This window comes from Eschscholzia californica, unplaced genomic scaffold, assembly GCF_041429995.1.
Source record: "Eschscholzia californica isolate CP2 unplaced genomic scaffold, dmEscCali1.0.p SCAF_2, whole genome shotgun sequence".
Lineage (NCBI taxonomy): Eukaryota > Viridiplantae > Streptophyta > Magnoliopsida > Ranunculales > Papaveraceae > Eschscholzia > Eschscholzia californica.
The window spans coordinates 57466576-57488749 of NW_028238309.1; the positions used below are offsets into that span (position 1 = coordinate 57466576).

At 36.3% G+C, this 22174-nt stretch overlaps 3 protein-coding genes across 15 annotated transcripts; 2 read left to right on the plus strand and 1 right to left on the minus strand.

Annotated features, from left to right (window-relative positions):
* Nucleotides 1–1898: 1898 nt before the first annotated feature.
* Nucleotides 1899–11232, minus strand: LOC147559442 (zinc finger (Ran-binding) family protein). 11 transcript variants are annotated; one of them, XR_015234602.1, is made up of 12 exons: nucleotides 10387–11132; nucleotides 10001–10118; nucleotides 9314–9666; nucleotides 8967–9065; nucleotides 6880–8625; nucleotides 5793–5942; nucleotides 5129–5257; nucleotides 4588–5052; nucleotides 4362–4483; nucleotides 3365–3437; nucleotides 2665–2815; nucleotides 1899–2090 (listed from the first exon to the last, which is right to left on the minus strand). XR_015234602.1 is itself a non-coding variant. In XM_086661340.1 (5 exons), exons 1-5 carry the CDS (start codon nucleotides 11037–11039, stop codon nucleotides 7176–7178), a joined length of 2673 nt encoding a protein of 890 aa, XP_086517466.1. In that variant the 5' UTR covers nucleotides 11040–11232; the 3' UTR covers nucleotides 6804–7175. The 11 variants fall into 11 exon arrangements, 1 of the variants encoding a protein (XP_086517466.1); XR_015234600.1 differs by having other exon boundaries at nucleotides 2665–2850; XR_015234604.1 differs by having other exon boundaries at nucleotides 4588–4822; nucleotides 5102–5257.
* LOC147559443 (BTB/POZ domain-containing protein At1g03010-like) lies at nucleotides 2028–6419 on the plus strand. Of its 2 annotated transcripts, none has more exons than XM_086661341.1 (4): nucleotides 2028–2736; nucleotides 4166–4232; nucleotides 4393–5595; nucleotides 5684–6419. In XM_086661341.1, the coding sequence occupies exons 1-4, from the start codon at nucleotides 2645–2647 to the stop codon at nucleotides 6221–6223; spliced, it is 1902 nt and encodes a 633-aa protein (XP_086517467.1). In that variant the 5' UTR covers nucleotides 2028–2644; the 3' UTR covers nucleotides 6224–6419. The 2 variants fall into 2 exon arrangements, with proteins under 2 accessions (XP_086517467.1, XP_086517468.1); XM_086661342.1 differs by having other exon boundaries at nucleotides 2369–2736; nucleotides 4166–4242; nucleotides 4331–5595.
* A 5497-nt stretch (nucleotides 11233–16729) lies between the features above and the next one.
* Nucleotides 16730–19074, plus strand: LOC147559444 (uncharacterized). Of its 2 annotated transcripts, XM_086661343.1 has the most exons (7): nucleotides 16730–17000; nucleotides 17179–17205; nucleotides 17287–17340; nucleotides 17420–17473; nucleotides 18379–18432; nucleotides 18555–18626; nucleotides 18742–19074. In XM_086661343.1, the coding sequence occupies exons 1-7, from the start codon at nucleotides 16947–16949 to the stop codon at nucleotides 18862–18864; spliced, it is 438 nt and encodes a 145-aa protein (XP_086517469.1). In that variant the 5' UTR covers nucleotides 16730–16946; the 3' UTR covers nucleotides 18865–19074. The 2 variants fall into 2 exon arrangements, with proteins under 2 accessions (XP_086517469.1, XP_086517470.1); XM_086661344.1 differs by lacking the exon at nucleotides 17179–17205.
* Nucleotides 19075–22174: the final 3100 nt, after the last annotated feature.

The following is a 22174-nucleotide window of genomic DNA, read 5'->3' on the forward strand; positions in this document are numbered from 1 at the left end:
ATTGTCACAAAAATTGTAAGAACCTTTAGTCGCGACCTACTTTTTTAAAGTATCTTAACATTCTCTTAGTTTTATTGTCGCCAACCGAAATTAAGGGTATTTACATTTCTAACCGATTAAACATCTAGTAGATCGAGATCAAAGAAAAATTATACTACACAATTGTTACATTATAAAGATACCCTTTCTCCACTTAAACCTAGCTCTAACATTTTTCATTAGATGCGACTAGTTCAATCTACAGAAGCGACTACTGAATTTGGATCTCTGTAATAAGTTTTTCGTCCCGGTGGGTCCTAATAAAATATGGTAGGATTGTAACAGTGGAGACATACCCATTTGTTTGATAATCATCAAGTATTGCAGTATACCGTACACTGCAGCAGGACCCACAGTATCATCATCCTGGCAATATGACCTTTTGTTTTAGGTATCAATTTGCCATCACCCAATTTACAGTCAGGTACTTCTTAATTTCGCAGGTTACCTCTTGAGGCCATGACCCCTAGTCTGTGACAAGCTAACCTTTTGACCATCTAATTCGTCTAATATACCCAAGCTCGGTCCGAGAGAGGAGAGAAATTAGTGGAGCCTCTCTATGACACACATTAACTCCTCAGTCAGATCATGTCTAGGCATCGAAGGGAGTCGCCACTCTCTTCTTTCTCATGTCCAAGATACTTTTGAGAGACCAGAACGCAAAAACTAAGACCGCAAAATGATGTACGCAAAAATTAGTACCTTTACGTTATAGCAAAAAATACAAGTCAACTTTATGAGGGTTGGGGGTGAGGAAACATAGTTGTATGTATGAGATGGTAATAAAACAAAAAAAAAAAAGTATGAGATGGTAGTTATAGGCATTTAGTAAGAAAGAAAGATGTTAACTAAGACAAAAGCTAAGTCCTCACCAACGTCATGCCGTTGGAGGGACAAGAAGATAATAGAAGAATAAAGAGGGACAGATTGAGAGAGAATAGTAGAGAAGAAGAAGATTGAGGCAGAGAAAGGAAGAGTACGAAAAAGAAAGCGACTATATATATTCATACCCCGGTTCTTAACAAAAGGGGTCAAAACAGAAAGTTGGTCACATATAGAGAGCCAAACTAACAAGTTACTCGCATCTCAGAATCTAGATGGGAGTTGGGGACTTGGGGCTAAGACAAATTATCCTATGTCTCCAGGTAGGGAGAGTAACAGGTAAGATGGAACCCTAGTTTCACAAGTGTTACTGGTGATTGTACTTGGGTGGTCCGTGATCAGCAGAAATTTCTTATTCACCTGCTCTAATCATTCAACCTCACTGTCCATTTTTCCTCTATTCATTTTTACTTTTCTACTTTCTTAGTTCATTTGAGTTCATTTCCAAGTCAAATCATTCCCTCTTTCAACAAAAAAAAAAAAAAAAAAAAAGTCAAATCATTCCCACTCCATTACCCTCTCTCCTCAAAACCCATTTTCTAATTGGCTTTTCAAAGACATTCATTACCAAAGATGATACATTAACATATCAGGAGTGCTATGCCCAACAAATGATGTCGAAAATCCTTGACTTGCTGACTCAGTTTCGTTAGAAGACGAAGTTTTTCAAATTTCGAAGACGATCTGGATCGTTCTCTTATCTGAATGACTAAGCAAGTCAAGGATACACTTTGACATTTCCTTTCATACATATATATATATATATATATATATAATACTAAATTTTTAAGTTTAAAATCTAGAAAATTTGACATTATTTCTTTTAGTTTGTAGATCTTTGGGTTTCACTTAAATATGGCACTTATATTGGTTTTACAAGGAGGGTTAAGTCAAAAAATTGAAGTCCATATAGACGTGATATCTTAAATCTACAAGTATCTAAGAGACTTACAAACTAAGGTTAATTAACACTTAAGTGGACATTAGCCATACTTTATTTTCTTTTGCTTCTTAATTATATTATACATTATCTTAGGTCATCTCTTAATTTATCACTTTAATCAACTTTACACATAATAAAGACTTGTTTTAACCTAACTTTAATTGGGGTGATAGCTTTCACTTACCATCATTATAACACCCAAAAGCACTGCAACTCTTCACAAATTCTGCAAGCCAAAGCCAACCATTAAAAAGTAAGCCAGTAAAGACATTTTTCTAGGAAAAATTCAATAATGCTATTTATACCACATCTCTCTAATCCGAAGGCTCTAAATTTATATGTAAATATCGAGATTCGCCATCCTAAAGCCGCACGATAAGAAGGTGGCATATGAGGGTAATATCATTTTTCACTTTCAACTTAAAGGGTATGTGATAAGATTATATTTTCTAGACTCTAGAGATTAGACAGATCATGTAAAAGTTTAACACTTAAAAAAACTATAATACAAAACCCATCTCCCTTTCTCCTTAATTCCTGCATGGGGTTTTCAAAGTAGCTTTCATCAAATTCCTGCTTTGTTCTTTTTAGAGAGAGAGAGAGAGAGAGAGAGAAAGAGAGGGAGAGTTCACTAACCATCAAATCCATACAAACAGAACAAACAGTATTTCTAGCTTTGCAACTATTTATTTATCAGGCAATTCTACTGTCATTTGTCATTTAGATTGTTGAAAGAAAGTTGGGTTTCTGAATTCGAATTTGTTTAGAATTTTGGAAGAGATGGGCGTTGCAACACTTACAGAATTGAAGCCGAATATATCTGGGAAGAGATCGTTTCGCCCGAGTTCCAGTACCAGATGCGCAACTGAATGGTAATTCTTTCTTCTCTTTGTTTTTGTTCTTCAAGTTTTTGCTACTTCGCAGTTGAAATGGTTAACAGCTTGAGCAATTCTGCATCCAAAGGTTCTCTTACGACAATTCTTTAACTAATCAAAACAATCAGACATAAAGAATTTGTTTAGTTGACTAATTGTTAGTGTATAATTGAAAGAACAATATGATACTGAAGAGAATTTGTTTAGTTGACTAATTTTTAGTGTATAATTGAAAGAACAATATGATACTTAAGTATAGAATTATGGACAAGAAACAGTTCCGATACTGTTGATTGGTAAAACTTCATACTATAACTCTGTGTCATATCTTATTAGCGGTGTATTGGAGTAGTCCTAGATGGATTCAGTTAACGTAACAACAAGATGTTTTTACATGTTTACCGATATGGGTTGTGGACATGATTCCAGTAGTTCATCTCATATAATGTTATCATTATTGTACTTTTTGTCCAAATTAGACGAAATAATTGTACCTTCTTACTATACCAAGCATCAATCTTGGCCACTTAATCTTTTAGGCCATTTAACAATTAATGAAGAGGGCAGAGAGAATGAAATCTCTATATGCCTTTCTCAAGAACTAATAATCTATTTTCTGCATTACCTCATGATCTGATGACATAAATTTCTTCTTCCTTCCATAGCATGGTTGAACTGATCAAGCAAGTGATCTTCACCTGCATTTCAAATATAATTATAGTTAGCCACTGCTCATTCTCTGAGTATTTTGGAGATGAAGTGTAAATGAAGTCTCAACTCTCAAGTTGCTTGATTACCATAAGTCTGTTAGGAATAAAATTGGAAGGCGAAGGTGGTGCTTGTTTTTTTTTTTCATTGTCTGGATCTGTCTTGACTCAATTTCACACGTCTAAATAAAATAGATCCAAAATCAGCCATTCAGACAAGTTAGACAAAAACAAACATCGCGTAATCCCACTCACGTCAATTCATGTGCAAGGCACTTAGTCCCAAATTGCTTAGAGAAACCTTCTAGGACAAGGTATACCTTATCATACATATTGCCTGGGCCGTTTTGGGTGGATTTGGCGCGCGGATTACTCAACTGGAGAAGCTTGGGATGGTCTAGGGCAGGCCAAGGCCAAGCAAAAACCTTGTACCTGTGGAACTAGGTTAGTGGGCTGTGGGCCTAGCGGTGCCTAGGCTAAACCAACGACAATATGGCTGGTATGAAATGAAGGCTAGATAACTTTCACACACAGAATCAGTATGACAGATAAAAAAAATATGGCAGGATGTAACTAGGTCTCGTGAAAGATGACTTAATAGTTGGAAGTTTGTCACAAACCTGAAGGCTATTCATTTAATTATGCCGTTGGCCTACTGGTTTGGGGTTGTCTTGCTCTTTGGTGATTTAAAATCTAATTAGTTCTATTTCTTGTTGCAGGCCAATTTCTGATGTTTCTAGTGATCTTACAGTTGAAGTAGGAGCAACAAGCTTTTCGCTTCACAAGGTAAGGAGAAATTATCATTCTCTGTGTTTGATGCAGTTTAATTTCAAAGCTATCATCATATTGAAATACTAGTTCCAATCTAAGGAATCTTTAGACACTAAATAAAGAACATCAGGAACGAAATTATACTTATCATTCATCTCGCAATGATCTTTTGCAGTTTCCTCTGGTTTCTAGGAGTGGGAAGATTCGAAAGCTGTTGCTGGAAGCGAAGGACTCAAAACTTTCACAGATAAGTCTCGCAGATGTTCCTGGTGGAAAAGACGCCTTTGAGTTAGCTGCAAAATTCTGCTATGGAGTAAACGTAGAGATTACCCTTTCAAACGTTGCCATGCTTCGGTGTGCAGCTCATTACCTAGAAATGACTGAAGAATTTGCCGATAAGAATATGGAAATCAGAACAGAGATATATCTGAAAGATATGGTTTTCACAAGTATCTCAAACTCAATAGCTGTTCTTCACCGATGTGAGGCACTATTACCAATTGCAGAGGAGACGAACATTGTTAATAGGATTATCAATGGGATTGCATGTAATGCCTGCAAAGAGCAGCTCACTTCTGGCTTATCTAAGCTTGAACGGAACTTTCCTGCCAAACCCATTACAGGTACAGATGCAGAATCACAGTCAGATTGGTGGGGGAGGGCATTAACAGTACTTAACTTAGATTTCTTCCAAAGAGTTCTATTCGCAGTAAAGTCGAAGGGTTTGAAACAAGACTTGATTAGTAGGATCTTGATAAACTATGCACATAACTCTCTTCAAAGTCTTGTTGTTAGAGACCCACAACAGATAAAAGAAAATTCTTTCGATTTGGAACTGCAGAAGAAACAAAGAGTTATTGTTGAAGCAATAGTTAGCCTCTTACCAAATCACTCGAGAAAGAATACAGTACCGATGGCATTTCTTTCGAGTCTGCTGAAAAATGCAATAGTAAGTTTGGCATCGACAAATTGCAGAGCTGATTTAGAGAGGAGAATAGGTCTTCAACTTGACCAGGCTATTCTTGAAGATATACTCATACCTGCAAACTCACATGGTAGCAATCATAACCAACTATATGATACGGATACAATTTACAAGATATTTTCCATCTTCCTGAATTTGGATGATGATGATGACGACGACGATGATGATCACTTGAGGGATGAGAATGAATTGGGTTATGATTTTGATAGTCCTCGATCTCCTAAACAAAGTTCGATTATTAAAGTTTCAAAGCTATTAGATAATTATCTGGCAGAAATTGCACTAGATTCAAATTTGATGCCGTTAAAGTTCATTGCTCTAGCAGAACTACTTCCGGATCATGCTCGAGTTGTCACAGATGGGTTATATAGAGCTGCCGACATCTTTCTCAAGGTAAGATACACTATCACGGCAAAAGAAATTACTGATAAACTTCTCTTATTTTTGAGCCTCCAAACATAATCAGTGTCCGTGCATGTAGGTTCACCCCAATATCAAGGATACTGAACGCTACCGACTATCCAAAACCATTGATTGCCAAAAGCTAACCCAAGAAGCTTGTAGTCATGCAGCTCAAAATGAAAGGTTACCTGTGCAGATGGCTGTCCAAGTTCTGTATTTTGAGCAGATCAGGCTTCGAAATGCGATGAATGGGGGCCATAATCAGTTTTTCTTTGGTGCAATGAACGGACAGTTCCCTCAACGTTCAAGCAGCGGCGCAGGAAGTGGAGCCATCTCTCCTAAAGATAATTATGCATCCGTGAGGAGAGAGAACCGAGAACTGAAGCTAGAGGTGGCAAGAATGAGAATGAGACTAACTGACTTAGAGAAGGATCACGTATCTATGAAACAGGAACTCGTTAGGTCGAATCCTGCTAATAAATTACTCAAATCTTTCACCAAGAAGTTAAGCAAGCTTAATTCGTTATTTCGAATAAATAACATCATACCTGTTGGTGCTAAAGCTAATCCAGAAGCTCGACTAGTATTTCCTAAGAAAAGTCGCAACTTAGTTTCTTAATCATATGTAAGTCATGTTGAGAGTGTGTATAGTGGAAATGTTATCTGCAATTCTTAGCTTGATAGTTGTCAGAAGTTGTGTTTGTGTGGGCTATGTGTCTCTGTCCGTGTGTGTGTGTGCGCGCGTGTAGTCTTGTGTACAGAAGAATCTCATAATCCAAAGAGAAAAAAGAGCACACAAGGTTTCACTGCTTCAACTGAGAAGTGTCCATGTGCATTCTTTAAGTATTAAATTGTTCGAAGTATTAACTATCAGAGCAAAGATTGAAACCATAATCATAGAAAACCACTTTATCATAAATCTATGTATGAGAAGATTCAAACGACTAACAAAACAAGGTCGAACAATGACCTCATGAGGTAGAACAACACGATCTAACAAGTCTTACAAGTAGACCATCCATCTGTTCAATAAAGCTATTATGGCTAGATCCAGTTGTTATCGAACTCTTCAACAAAAAGTTAGGAAAAGAACACTTATATACTCTAAATTGATGATAACATAATCAAGTTTTTGTCACAGTCTGTAGAATATATGACTAGTCAGCCGAAACATAAATAACAAAAATAAGATTAGCTTATTCCAAAGTAAGAGCTCAGATGATCTTTCATTCGACAAACATGCTAACAATATCCAAAGTCCAACATATAACTAACCTTTTTGGGACATTGTTTTTCTTTCCTTGGTAACCTTTTCCAACCACAATTTGCGTTAAGGAAAGATCAAATGGTGAATCACATAAGAACGTTGACTTAATTTAAATCTTACAAAATTGACTCCATTCATAATCCGCAACCTCCCACAGTTTTACTTGATTCCGCCTGTGGAGAGCTTATGCTTCTACTCCACCTTCAAGGTTTCTCAAAGAGTCCAAAGTTTGGTGTTCGCAACACATGATGTGAGCAGTAGAAATGAACCAAATAGCAAAGGATCCAATCCGTCTAGCTTACAATCATCTTTCTATAATGCGTCTCCTTGGTCTATCATCACCAAAATCATTTCTTCTCTCTGGTTGTCGTGGTCGATCGTTGAACCCATTAGATCTTCCACGTTGCTGATGTCCAAATCCATCACCATCTCCACCCCTACTAAAATTACGTGAGTTTCCCCGTCTGTCATTCATACTTTTTCCACCATAATCATCTCCATGAGATCCTCTGCTGTTCCTGTTTGAACCTCTTCCGCCAAAGTCATCTCCATAAGATCCTCTGCTGTTCCTGTTTGAACCTCTTCCACCAAAGTCATCTCCATAAGATCCTCTGTTCTTATAAGAACCTCCATCATACTCATCTCTATTAGATCCTCTGTTATTCCTGTGAGAACCTCCTCCACCATAATCATCTCTAGTTCCTCTGTGAGACCGTTGAAATGATTTACCAGCATCAGCATTATCAAAAGAGTCTCTTCTATGATTGGATCTAAACCGTGTATCTCTTGCTGAAGCAAATTGTTCCCGCCCAATGGAAGTGTTTCCTCTTCTATCAGGACCTGAATTCCTTCCTCTCATCTTATCTCTGGATAGTAAGTCATCGTCAGATTCAGACCCAAATCCGATCCCATCTTCTGAATCAGAATTTCCTCGGCCTCTAAGAACCTTTCTATTTGGAGTCCATTTACTTCTTATTCTATGGTTGGGCCCAAAGCCCTGCTCTATATCATCATCAGAACCAGAACCACGTTTGAATTCATCGTCTGAATCAAATTTCAGACCTCTGTACGGACCACTTCCACCTCTACCTCCAGATCCACTTCTCACTTTTGCATTATGACCAGCTCTCAAGTTTGGAACTGAATCTTCTTCTTCTGAATCAAAATCATGTCCCCGGCCCTTAGAACGTGAGGGCTGACTTGCTCGGCGGTGATCATGTGAGTTAGGATAAGAGCTGTCAAAATCTTCAGACTCAGAGTAGCCTTCACCTTCAGAAAGATCTTTTACTGATGCCACATGTACTGAGGTGCTGTTTCCTGTAACTAGCTCATAGCTATTGACATCATCGTCTTCTTCATCATCGAAATCATCAAATCCAGTAGTGGGTTTCCTTTCATTCAGATTTGGATATCTACCTCTTTCATGGGCTCTTGGTGTTCTGCTCCCATGAAAAGAATCATCTTCAAAGTCCCTCGAGTTTCCCGCTTCACTCTGTACAGAAGAATCGTTATCCATTCTAGGAGAATCTGCAAACTCAAAAGCAGCAACATCTGCACCATCGGACTCATTATCGTCGAAGTCAAAGTTCCACGCGTTGGAAACACCAGGCATGCTGGCAACCCTCTCCAACCTCGTCCTTGGACCAGGCGACCTTGCATGTGTTTGATTGTGATTGTCTGTGAATTCATCAGGTGGACGCTCATGTTCGCAGTGAAAGCATGCCGTATTACGCCGATAATTTAAGAAGTTGCAACTACATGAGGCAGCAAGAATAAGAAATGTGTCAGAATGTTAAACTGAGAGCTGCGAGTCCATATGAAAAAAAAGGAAATTAAAAAGGAGAGAAATAAAAGTCTCATCCATGGTGAAAATCTTGCCATTTTCACGTTAAACTTGTCAATGAATTAAAATTTTACAAAGCAAAGTCTCACCCATGGTAAAAATTTTGCTACTAGTTCAATAATTAAAATTTCCATGATCATGGTTCATTTTCGCAAACAGGTTTTTTAGTGAAAGAAAAAAAAACTAAGAACTTGGGGACTGTTGGCAATATCATTCAAAATAATTGAGAACAATGGGGGTAGAGGAACATACTTTGGACACTCCCACTCTCCGGGTAGAAGTTGTCTCTTTGGGCGCTTGCCATCACACTGCAAGCACACAGTGTTCTTTGCAAAATTCATAAAGTCACACCTGAAATCAAATACAGCATCCTTACATTATTAAATGGGCAAAAGAAATAAAAATAAGAAAAAGATGTTCATTTGGCAAAAAGGCGCTAGTTAAGATATCGGTCATTCAAATGCAACGCATGACCCAGAAAACTATGTACAGTTGTGCGCATGCGTGGAAATATATCAGCTACTCAATGACTCCTGCCAAGAAGGAACGCGAGAAACTACTGAATGGAGATCATGGATAAGTAAGATAAAACGACATACTTAGGACAGAGCCAATCCCCCTTTTTCATCTCAATGTCGTCACGCCCTACTCTTTTCTTTGGTGGAGGAGGTGGTTGCTTTACTTTTGGAGGGGGCTTCTTGATTACCGGCGGTGGAAGATTTGGATCGATTGGAACAGCGCTCAGCTTGACAACCTCATGAAGCAACTTACGAACTACTGTTTTCACAGATTTCATTTTCAGAAGAGATCTATTTTCAACTGTTTCCTTGATAGCATCGAAGCCAAATGTCAATAGGACACGAATAACATCCACTGTTCGTGCTTCGTCCTCTTTACGTGCTAGCAAATATGCTTTGCTACATGTACTTCGCAGATTACATGAACTACAAACCTGAAAATTCATATTAATTCCCATTGTCAAAAAATAAGCTCAATTTGGAAAAAATTCGTCGACATTACACAAAGGTAGAAGTTAACATCAGCAGTATCTGACAGAAAAAGGTGCAAATCAAGAGACGTTGTAGCACCCACAAAATTACTTAAGAATATGAAAATCGAGTTCCGAAGTTAAACAACATAGTATGGTTATAACTCGTAACCATGTTCATATGGGAGTAAAGTACTATAGAATATAGATCATCCAGACCAACTTAAACGAACATCACTGCATCTAAATATGTGATTGTATTTGTATATTTGTATTAAATTAAGATTGTCATACGTACATCTCCTTCATCGAAATGGACGTACTTCCTCAACATCTTAGCGGAGAAGACTACTTTTGTATCCACGCTAGGGCATCCATAACCAACCAGAACTTGGATATCCTGCCGTGACAACGACCTGAAAACAACAAGCATACGGATAAGGCTACAATTTGTTTCACAAATTAAATGGTAGTGAACATTAAATACATCAATTTGCTTAGTTTCGAAAACCAATTTCAAGTGCAATAATACATTATCATCTTCGTTGAGGTTGTTTTACGCGTTCTTATAGGCTTATAGTGTTCAGTTCACATACACTATATAAAATCCTAAACCTTTTCCTTCATGCATTGTTTCAACCTCATTCAAACTTTACACAATTAAAATTGGGAAGTGAAACAAACCTCAAGATATCGAAACGATCTCGACCAAAGTTATTGCAAGCATTCCTGACTGTCATCCAGTCTCTGGTAAAATCAAATCCTTCCTCGAATTCTGATAGATCAATTGGCAGATTCTCAACTAATTTATCCTCATCAGTTCTTCGATGATCAAAGTAATTTTGTTGAACTAATCGTTCCATTAATTCAATCCACTCTGGCCACGGATGAACCATTTCAATCTCTTTAGTAAACAATTTATCTTTCTTCTTCATCTCCAATTCTGAACTTGATTTCATCTCACCTGAATCATCATTATCATACTTTAATTCAGAACTTTCCTCTTCATTTTTCTTCTTCTTCGTCTCTCTCCACGAACGAATCCTCTGCAAAGCTTCGTCTTTACTGTTTCTTTCTTTCTCTATTGCGTCAATTTGATCGAAAACAAAACTCATACGAGCTGAAAGACTTGTTGGTTTAGTGTCAGAGATATTAGGTGTATTGTTTTCTGGTTGCTGAAGAACTGATTGAGAAGTAGAAAAGCATTTTGTATTTCCGCCATTAGAAAACTTGAAATTTCTAGTTTCTCTTATTAGATAATGAAATCTAAAACGAAAATTAGGGTTTTTAGGGGAGGAATTTCGGAGGAGAAGGAAAAACAAAGGATTGATTGCCATAATCGAGAGAGATAGAAATGAGAAAAGAAGACTGTATTTTAGAGAGAGAGAGAGAGAGAGAGATGAGGACGAAGATCTTCAGACCTAAAAGCTAAAACCCTTCCCTCCAATTTAGCGTGGGCTTTACAAAAGAAAATGGGCCAAATCTAGGAAACGGGTTGTTTGATAAATTCTTACAACACCCCTAGTTATTTTGTAGGGAAATTTTAAATGCACTCACTATTTTTGTTATATGCACTCTTATCTAAGATAATTTTGTTGAAGTCAATGGAGATATGAGTGTCAAATGGGGATTACTACTTCACCGGTCGCGGCCAGTCGGGCTCTAAACTTGATGGTGCATAAGGATTATCGGGTAATTTACCAAAAATTGGTTTGAAACACGTTTCAAACCCCCATGGGGTTTTTGAGTTTCCGGGCAGTCTCGGCATCGGACAAACTCCATCGAAATGAGGTGGTTACACGACCGATAAAGCACAAGGCAAGTTGTTGAGGTCAAGAAAGGAAGACGTCGAATTACTAAACAGGTAAGACACATCTCATCAAAAAAAAAACAGGCAAGACACAATCGTGTGGTTTCTTCACCGTGAGACACTAAGATCGTGATCTCGTTGTTTGTAGGATACTTTGACCAAATTTCCGGTTAAAATTACTCATCAACCCAAAATGAATTCAATTAAGAATTTTTCTTTACTTCCGACTTGTTTTTAGGGTTAAAATTGAGGAAATATATATCTTTCTCACTTCTGACTTAGAATACAATTCTTCTTGTTAATTACTTAAAATGTGTAGTATAGTTCTCTAATTAGGAATCAGGTAGCTTCGAATAAGTACTGAAGGGTCGGGATCATACGAGATGCTAGGTACCACTTCAAACTCCGAGTCCAACCCATTTAACTCATCGAACTTCTCGAGTTGAATTTATTTATGGAGTTGGGCATCTATGGACTTCAACGAACTCGGGTGTCTACGAAGCATTTCAGATACTTGAATTTTTTTCCTGTCCCTAGCCAAATCACATATCATTTGGTGGTGGTATTCATGAAAAATTAAGTGACGGATTCTACATGGTTGGTTGGACTAAAACAGTGAGAAACTAATTTCTCGTACTCGAGTGTTGTTCAAGTAGTAGATATTGTTGACATAAACTCCACAACTCTAGATGTCTAAAACTATGGAGGTCCCAGGTTTCATTCCGAGAGGAAGTAGAATCAATAGTTATAGGCCAGCGCTTTGGGGAAAGCTAAATAGTTTCTGGGGTGAAATTTTAAAGGGAATATGTAGAATTTTAGAAATTTTCCGGGGAAATAAATTTTAAGGGGAAAAAAAACACTCCACCTCACCTCACTCTATCTCCACCTTACCTCACTCTCTCTCCACCTCACCTCTTTGTCTTCTCCGATTAGGTCGCCGGCCGGAAAATTTTCCGGTCGGCGACCATGAAGACAAAAAAAAATAAAAAATCACTCTCTCTCTCTCTCTAGAAACTCCGGCGAAGGGGTTTCCCTTCGCCGGAGTTCCGGTCTGTTGAAGAACAGACAGGAACTGGTCTGTTCTTCAACAGACCAGATCTGGCCTGTTGAAGAACAGACCAAATCGATCTGTTCTTCAACAGATCGGAACTCCGACGAAGGGAAACCCCTTCGCCGGAGTTTCTAGAGAGAGAGAGTGAAATTTTTTTTTTTTTATGGTCGTCGGCCGGAAAATTTTCGGGTCGGCGACTTAATCGGAGAAGACAAAGAGGTGAGGTGGAGAGAGAGTGAGGTGAAGTGGAGAGAGAGAGAAGTAAGGTGGAGAAGTATTGTGCTTTCCCCCTAAATAAAATTGTCAAACAAAATTGACCAATTTTGACCAAGTCTTCACACCCCGGAAACTATTTAGCTTTCCCCAAAGCGCCGGCCTAGTTATAGAATTCAAAAAGAAAATCTTTTTGTGGACTCAACAGACTTATAAACTAACTAACGAGTAGAATCAATAGTCATCTAATGAACATGATGCTCAAGATTTCCGAGTAGTTCGTGCAGAAAATAGATGAAACAATTTCAGATCATTTTGTGGATTCAACAGACTTATAAACTAACTAAATAAGGGGTTCAAACTACAATCTTAAAAATATTATGGAGTTCAAACAAGAGTCTAAACAGCAAATCTGCGGTCTGCACGTTTCAAACTGTATCGCGAGTTGAAATTTGACTTTATATACATTTCAATTCTTGCCTGCTATCTTCTTTCACTTCTTTGCATATCAGTGAAGTTTAAACCAAGAATAGTTTATTCATGGGTTTTAAATAAAAAATTCGAAAAATATTTAGTAGGCATCCCAATTTGAAATAAATGTAAGTCATTTTACTTCTCATCTACTTCTATTTGAGTTACTTAAAGGCTAAAATTTAAGAATAATAAACAAACGTAAATCCCTAATTTTTGTTTTGTTTTTTTTTTCTTTTGACAGCAAATAGTCTATATAACACCCAAGAGAATTACAGAGTAGTCCAAGAAAATTAATAAACGTCAAAATCAGGACTAAACTGAAACTAGGTTAACAACAAGTACTTCAAAGCAAAAATTAGGTATTCGGGGGAGCAATAGGTGAGGTAGCCAGATCGTGGGCCTCTTGATTGTTCACTCGGTTACAATATTCTAAGGCAATGTGGTGTATGCTGACCCTGGATTGTAGACCGTTGATTTCGTTAATTTATCTCCACGGAATCTCTCTGTCAACGGCCGAGATTAAGTTGAGTAATACCTGAACATCACCTTCAACTATAAAACCCCTCAATCCTAGTTCTTTCCCCAAGTTTAAGGCAGTTTCCAAACCCTTTGTTTGTTAAACATGGTTTTAGTTTCCTCCCCTATCTCATTTAATCATGTTTCTATATTGTTCTAATGTGATTCACTTTATTCAAAGATAAATATCCTAAAACTTGGATCAACTTGTACAGTAGTTTTTTACAAAAAAAGAAAAAGAAAACTTATACTGTAGTTAATGGCCATGAAAACATGCAAAGTTTATGACTAATTAGTTAAGGGTCACACTTCAAGTCGAACAACTCATATTTTTTCTGCCTATGTAGAAAACGACACTGTAATAAGTTCACTTTAAGATAATATTTTTATATACTTCGTCGACAACCTAGTGCTTATAACCGAAATAGAATTCTGATCTATATGTGTACCTTCTGCTATAGCTGATGGATTGTTAGTTTTAGTAGGCCTTCAGGTAGTTTGTTGGCCCAGAGCTACCTTTAATAGTTGGGCTTGCTCATACTACTATTTAGGCCAGTCATTTGATCCAGGAGTACTCGAAAGGGTATGGGTCTTATACGTGATTGGTAAGCCTTTTGACCCAGGTAAATGACCCAGGTTTAGTGTGGAATCTGACTATGGACTGTTGTCTTTCTCTGCTGCTACAATCCAAATGGGCTTAAATCTGTATTTGTTTTTAATCGGCACTGAACATGAACCTCTCCTATCGCCTTTGGCAGTTTCACTGCTATTTATTCCTAGCTCAGTTGTGTTTTCGAACTCGGACTGGGTTGGTTACCCTATGTACCAGGTATCTAACTGTTCTTCGTCTCGAAAATGGTCATATATTATTTCTCTTTTAAGAGAAGTCTGGAGGGTAACCTTGGAACCTTTTGGTTCCGCTCTTTGGAAACTTAGTGCTTTCAGTGAAGGTATTACTTTTCTGGGAGATTTGCTGTTTGGACTCCCTTTTTCCAGAGTTGCATTTTGGACTCCCTTTTTCAAAAAAGAGTTAAATATAACAACTCAAAAACACAAGAGAGATAAAGTTACGATTTTACCCTCTATTTAACCCAAAAACTCACATGACTACCCACATCCTCCCTTTATCTCTTGTGATTCTTCATCAAATTTTCACAACCCCATTTTTAAATTCATTCCCAAACTCACATACATAGAAACATAACAAAATTTCAGTTTGGCTAGAAAGTATTTGATCAAATGCGTGTGAAAGATATTGTGTCGTGGACTTTTATGATTTCTGGGTATTCCCAATGTGGGTTTTACGAGGAATGCCTGAAAATGTATAAAGAAATGGAAAGTTTGGAAGGATTAAGACCAAATGAGGTCAGGGTGATTAGTGTTTTACAGGCTTGTGGTCAAATGAAGGATCTTTATGTGGGGATGACAATACATAAGTTAGTAATTGATAACAAAGTTGAACTGGATTCTTCTATTTGTAATTTTATTTTTGGATTTTGTGCCAAATGTGGGAGCTTAGAGTATGCCAGAGAACTTTTGGAGGAGATGACTGAGAAGCACGAAGTTAGCTAAAATATCAGGGCACATGATGCATGATGCATGGTTTCATTGGCGAAGCATTGTTTCTTGAAATTAAACAGCCTAGTTTGAGCATCTGGAATGTTGTGATTTCAGATCTTGTTGAGAATAACAATCATGATTATATTGTTGATCTCCTCCATGAAATTACAGAGATATAGAGAGGATGATTGTGTGGTAATTGATTTTATAGAGAGTAAAAATTGTGAGGTTTGTGTATAACTACGGAGTCGAAAGTGCAATATTGATTATATGAGGGTGAATTGAGAATTTTTTAAAGTATAACATTAGAGACGGAATATTTTCGGGTGATTCCGTCAAAAGGGAGTCCAAATACAACTCTGGAAAAAGGGAGTCCAAACAGCAAGTCAATTATATGATACTATGAAAGGGGGTCCAAACAGCAAATCTCCCTACTTTTCTTTTTCATCCAATCTGGGAAAGGTTAAGTTGGTCCATGCAATTAAATCACAACAGGATTGACACGTTTGAAAGTACGTTGGAATTAGAAGTTTATCTTGGTGGTTTAGAGCAAGTTGTGTTGCAGAGGTTCCACATCTTGTTCATCTTGGGTTCTTTTGGGTTTGTTGAGATTCCCCAGCATTTGAAGGATTCAGCTAAGAGCGGATATTGGACGTTATGGTTTAATTTCATGTATTTAGCTGATGTTACCTTTGTTTCACTTATGTAAACTGTTGAGATAGAAATAATACGATGTTTGCAGTTGTCTTTAAAAAAAAAATTCTGATCTACATGGTTTTATACCCACTGTAGTGATGTCTGGCAACACCAAGGATTTGGATGCGCTTATCTGCCACTTTTGTTGGACTTTCTGCAACGTTCGTCTTAGAAGCCGCTTGGTAATACCTTGGTAATAGTTTGAGTGGGTTACGGATTATAGTACACTGATGAGAAAACCGAGTAAGAATCATGGTAAAAGAATCAATCTCAGAACTAACTACAAAATACTAACACACAATCGCAAATAAACGAACACATTGACGTATAAATGTACATTTTGTTTGTCTTTTTTCTTCAATTTTACTTCGTCTTTGTACTTTTTTTTTGTTGAAGGGCTTCGTCTTTGTACTTTTTTTTTGTTGAACTAATTCGTCTTTGTACTGTTTTTTTTTGTTGAAGGGCTTCGTCTTTGTACTTGATTAAATAAACCTATCCCTTGCTTCCTTTGTACTTGATTAAGTAAATAAACATTTTATAATTAAAATTAAAGAACGAAGTATTGACAGCTGGAGTAGCTCAGTTGGTTAGAGCGTGTGGCTGTTAACCACAAGGTCGGAGGTTCGACCCCTTCCTCTAGCGACATATTTTTTTTATCCATAACGAAATCGAACGGCTGTAAATTAACCGATTAATTAATTTAAGTCGGGTTGGTTCATTTGAATTTTCCCTCTCATTTTTTGAATTTCTTTCTCTATACTCTACACTTCACCTACTCCTCTCTAAACCCTAGAAATTATTCTTCATTTCTTGAATCTCTCCCTCTCTCTACTCATACTCGACATTTCACCTACCTCTTTCTCTAAACCCTAGAAACTATTCTTCATTCATTTATCTGCAGATCTATCAAACACAATACCTCTAATGGCAGATTCTGAATCAGCTCTATCTCCTCTACTCACCACATCACTCTCTTCTGTAAGTCTTTCCTCCTCGGATAAACCCCTAATTATCAATTTCTTGATTTCACTCTATTTTATCTTTAATCCCCTATCTAGGGTTTACTAGTTTCAGCTAATTTTGAATTCCAATTTCATTTATACTCCCGAATTTTCAATATGTTGTAATGGGAAATCCCTTCTTTTTGTGTTTGTAGAAGAAAGAGAATTCGGCACCAATCGCTGTATGTTAGAAAAGCTATCGCCTTTTTCTTCAATTTTAGTTCATCTTTTGTAGATTTGATTGTGTGATTGTTTATCTGCAGGAACTAAGTGAATCAAGGTCAGAACTTCTAACTAGAATCCAAGGGTTAAAACAGGTAATTAGGTTTATATACTTTTTCGATTACTATATGAATTTCATGACCGTTATTGATTAATTGTTCGGTCGAATTTCAGGATTTGCAGAGTTGGCGATTTAAACTAGATACTCAGGTCAAAACCTACAAAGATGTAAGTTCACTGTTTATTTCAATTTGAAATTTTGATAATTTTTCTCCTATTGTTGATGAATATGATGATTTTCTATTTTGTTGAGCAAATTGAGCTCTGGTCTTAGCATTTTACCCTTTATATGAGAACAAATTGGGTTTGCTTGTTTAGATTTTCTCAATATTTTGCATCTTTGTCATAGTGATCTCATATATGTTTACGAATATCTCGTGTAATTACCGATGATTCTGATACTAGGTATGGGTAGGTCTTATTTGTTGTACTCCTACATGAGTTGATATGCCGAAATAATGCAACATTAGATTTTTGTTGGAGGTTTTGGTGCTGGCTTGGATGTTCATTGTCGAGCAATAATTGAACGATGACTTGTTTGTTGAAGCTTGTGAAATATGTGTTGTACAAACAAGAAATTATGTTGCATAAACTTAATTAATGCTTGTACCTTTTGTTTTTGTGTATTGATTCAAAAGCCTCGAGGCAAAAACAAACCGAACCGCCTTGATGCGCGCCTCGAGGTGTACACATCTACCGAATTTTAAAACATGGGATGTGTTTATACTTCACATCATGTAGTGTCCCAGCCTCCTAGGGGAGTTCTTCGTTCACCAAAAATGAGTAGTAACAAGATTTGCAACTGAAATTTCAATGAACTCTAGGGGATGGGTTGTGGTAGTTGAGTTAAGCTAGTTGGGGAGCTATCGGGATTATGTTTCTTCTTCTGTACAGAGTTAGTAAAAGAAGAATATATAAGTTCTAATACAGATTAAGCATGCCAAAAAGAACAACACTCTCGTTATAGGTCATCCTTTTTTTCTGCAATAGCTTTTTAAGTTATAGATGGTTGGACCATTTCGAGGTTTCTATTGTTTACAAGTTGTTATAGTCTCTTCGATCTAAATTGTCAGGAACTTTCTGAGCTTAAGAAATCACTCAATGTAGAAGTGGATCAACTGAAATCTGTAAGTGACTCTGAATTTTTAAATCTTGACTATTAAAACCGAATCTCGTCTCTAACTATTTTGTTCTTAGTTCTTACTTTTTCGCCAATTTCAATATTTAGTATTTTCTCTAATGATATCAGGAGTTTCAAGACCTCAGGACAACACTTCAAAAACAACAAGATGATGTAACTGCAAGTCTCAAGAACTTGGGGGTAATCTCGGATGCTCAAGACTGTTTTGTTCTTTTCGTTTGGAATGAATTTTATACTGGTTGATGTGCCTTGTTTTTATGTCGTTCTACCATTTTTTTTGCTTGAAATTTTATAGCTGCACGATTTGTCCGAGAAAGAAACCCAATCATCTGAGGCTGAAAAGAAGGATGATGAAGTCCAAGCTCGTCCTTCAGAGGAGACCGATAAGGAAATTAAGCAACCACCAGTTTCCGATTAGAGATGATTTCATCCTTATTATTGTAAGTTCCTTGAAATCTCATGTTAGTTCTTTTAGTATGGGAACAAATGATCTGTAGGAATCTTACACAACAGTTGAAACCACGAAAACTATTAGTAAGTTAAGGCTTTCACATATTTTATAGTACAAGACATAACTTTATGTATTAATCTTTATGAGAAAATGTAATTTTTGCTTTCTATTTTTCAAGTTCATGTCAATATGATCAATTTATTCTTTAGTCCATGATGATACTATCCGTAATCAGTATTAAGTTTGTGATCATCTAACGGAAAAACCAATTTGTAATGAGTGGACAAACCCTAGATATTATATTCTTTGTCGGGAGGTGTTCCTGTGTCCATATGGGACAACTCTCAACCGCCCCTTTACATCTGTCGCCCTTTGACTTCTCACTTATGGGCCATGTAGAGGCCCTACATGTTATATTCTTGGTATTGAGACTTTTATTCGTCCATGCTTATTCGGAACAATAGAAATCAACCGCCCCTTTACATCTATCGCCATTTGGGACAACTCTCAACCGCCCCTTTACATCTATCGCCATTTGACTTCTCACTTATGGGCCATGTAGAGGCCCTACATGTTATATTCTTGGTATTGAGACTTTTAGTCGTCCATGCTTATTCGGAACAATAGAAATCAAATCCGAGAATCAAGTTATGGTTAGTACTGACGAAAAATCATAAAACAACTTCGAAAAACAGTCAATATAACAACTCTTTACTTCTTTTTTTCTAGTTAATCTGTCTTTAAAAAATAGTTATACCAAAAAAAACAACTCAGTATATGACATGTTAAAATACTTTAAAGGTAGACTGATTTGACTGATTTCTTTCCCTAAAGAGACATGAAACTTTTGGAGAAGAAGAAAAGGAGCTAATCTTAATTCTAAAACAAGTAAACTGAAAAAGTTAAGGATATGGTTTTGCCATGTTAGTGTACTATGAAAGTCTGGACAATTTGGTAGTGGGTTTTTACATATCTCTTTATTTCACTGTTTCATATACCATTTTATTGGATTCTGATTAGATAGCTCACTTGGAAAATGGTCCATTTGATTAAATATTTAACCTTATTAAGCTTATCATTCATGTACCCATCAAATTTAATTATCAAATTATGAATAGATCCATTAGTTTTTAGTGGAGACTTAAGTTTGCTTCAAATATATTTAGGCTAATAAAACAAAAGGAAAAAAGTGAAAATGAATTTAATGTGTCTTGCTATGTGGTTATATCACCATCTATTGTTTAACTCTAATACTATGCCCCATCACTGTTGCGTCTGAATCTCAACTGAAGTATGTGGTCGGGCAAGATTTAGAGAAAGAAGGTCAAACATTTTTTTTCTCCCTAAATCTTGTCTGGCCACGTACTCCAATCAGGATAATAGCCGACCACTACTTTGGAATGAAGCATTATACCCTATAAAACCCATCTACTAGTATGATGCTATATGTATGTATCTACATATTTGAAAGTCCTTGTAAGTTGAAGGCATCAACTTTTCAAGTGCCAAAGGTGCTTAAAAAAAGTAGAAGTAAAAGGGTAGCTAAGCTAATAGATAATGGAAAAACATGACGAAAGAGTCAAGTAATAAGATTGTCTTAATAAAGTAGAAAGAATATAAAGTGTTTAGGAGATTGAGAAAGACAACCTTTTGATACTAAAAGCTGCCTATTGAATCTTCACAATAAAATGTTTTAACATTAGAGGAATATGAGACTCTCATGGCCCTTATGCTATCTTCACAATTTTATTTGTGGCTTCTTTTTCTTGGTAAATATAAGAAAATATTACTATTGGGGCTGTCAGCTTTAGGGGGATTTATGCTTTTGCTTTCTTATATACTTACATTAAAAGGTGTTATAGTAATTGGCTTGTGTTTTTCTAGTCCCTACTCCTTACTATTATGTTTCAAAAAGAATAAAAGGATCCAAGGTTAAGTTGGGATTTGAAAATGTAATCTTGAGACTTTGGAGTTTGGAGATAGATCTTACTATATGTTTTTAGATCATGTAAATTTGTCTTAAATTGTTAGCAGAATATGTATTATAAATGAGCTAACAAGAATATCGTGTTACAATATATAACTAAGGATTGTTTAGTTCGTCTTGACAGTTTTAAAATGTTTAATCTAATGAAATCGAACTAGTCTGTTAGACTTGATTTTCTGGTTTTTATATCCACTCGCAAAAATTTCTCGACTTAAAATAGAATGCCTTCTCTCTCTCTGTAACAAAGGCATGTCAATCATGATAATTTAGGTTCTAGACTTTCTCCCAGACTACAAGGGCACATATTACTCTCATCTAAAAAGAGTTGAACTACACCATGTCACCAAGGGTCACTACCTACCTAATGAGCTTGGTTTTAGGTAAGGAGTAGGTTAAAGCTCAAAATTTACTCAAAACTTTGAAATCCTTTTGAAGAAAAATTGTCTTAATCTAACTAAAAATCCAAGTGGCAGAGTGACTAAATTTCCAACTACCTTATTTAGGTGGTTTAGAAAGACTAAATATGTATCCCTAGAACATCCTTTTGTCCTATAAAAGGTTCTTTCAAATTATGATTTTTTTTATCTAATACAAGCCTAATCCATGACCCAAAAATAAATTAAATTCATCTAGAAAAAACCTCATACCCTAAAGGCTAAACCATATATTTCTCTAATAAGGTTTTCTTTAATGGGATATATTTTTTCTTTTAGAATTGTTCTGGCATTATCATGATAAATCACATACATTTCATCAAATATTGCAAGTTTGCAAAAAAAAAAAAAAAAAGAAAGGGTAAAAATCAAATAAGTTCATAAATAATTGGAGCACTTCTCTCATTGATAAGTTTGGTTCTAGGGTTTTACATTGCACAACTCTTTATACAAACCCATTTTCATTGTTATAGTCTTACTGGTCTCATTAAATACTTTCAAGTACCAACCAAAGAGGGGCAGTTAAATCTCACTTTCTCTATCATAATTTTAACTTGGTTTTACTTGACAGTGAAAGAAAACTTGAATTGCTATCTACCAACTAGTACTTGTTGATGTTAAATCTACTTATATCTACTTATTTACTAAAGACAATAAAAAGCTAATTCTAAAAAATTGTGCCCATTTGAAGAATCAAATCTTTTGTTTTTAAGGAAATTAGGGTTTGGTGCAGAGTCTTGTCTTACACTTACCATATGAATTTCTATGCTTAATGAATGATAACTTTTTTTCTTTTCTTTCTTTTGATCATTACTAGCATGAAAATGAAAAACCTACCCCTCTACTCCATTCAATG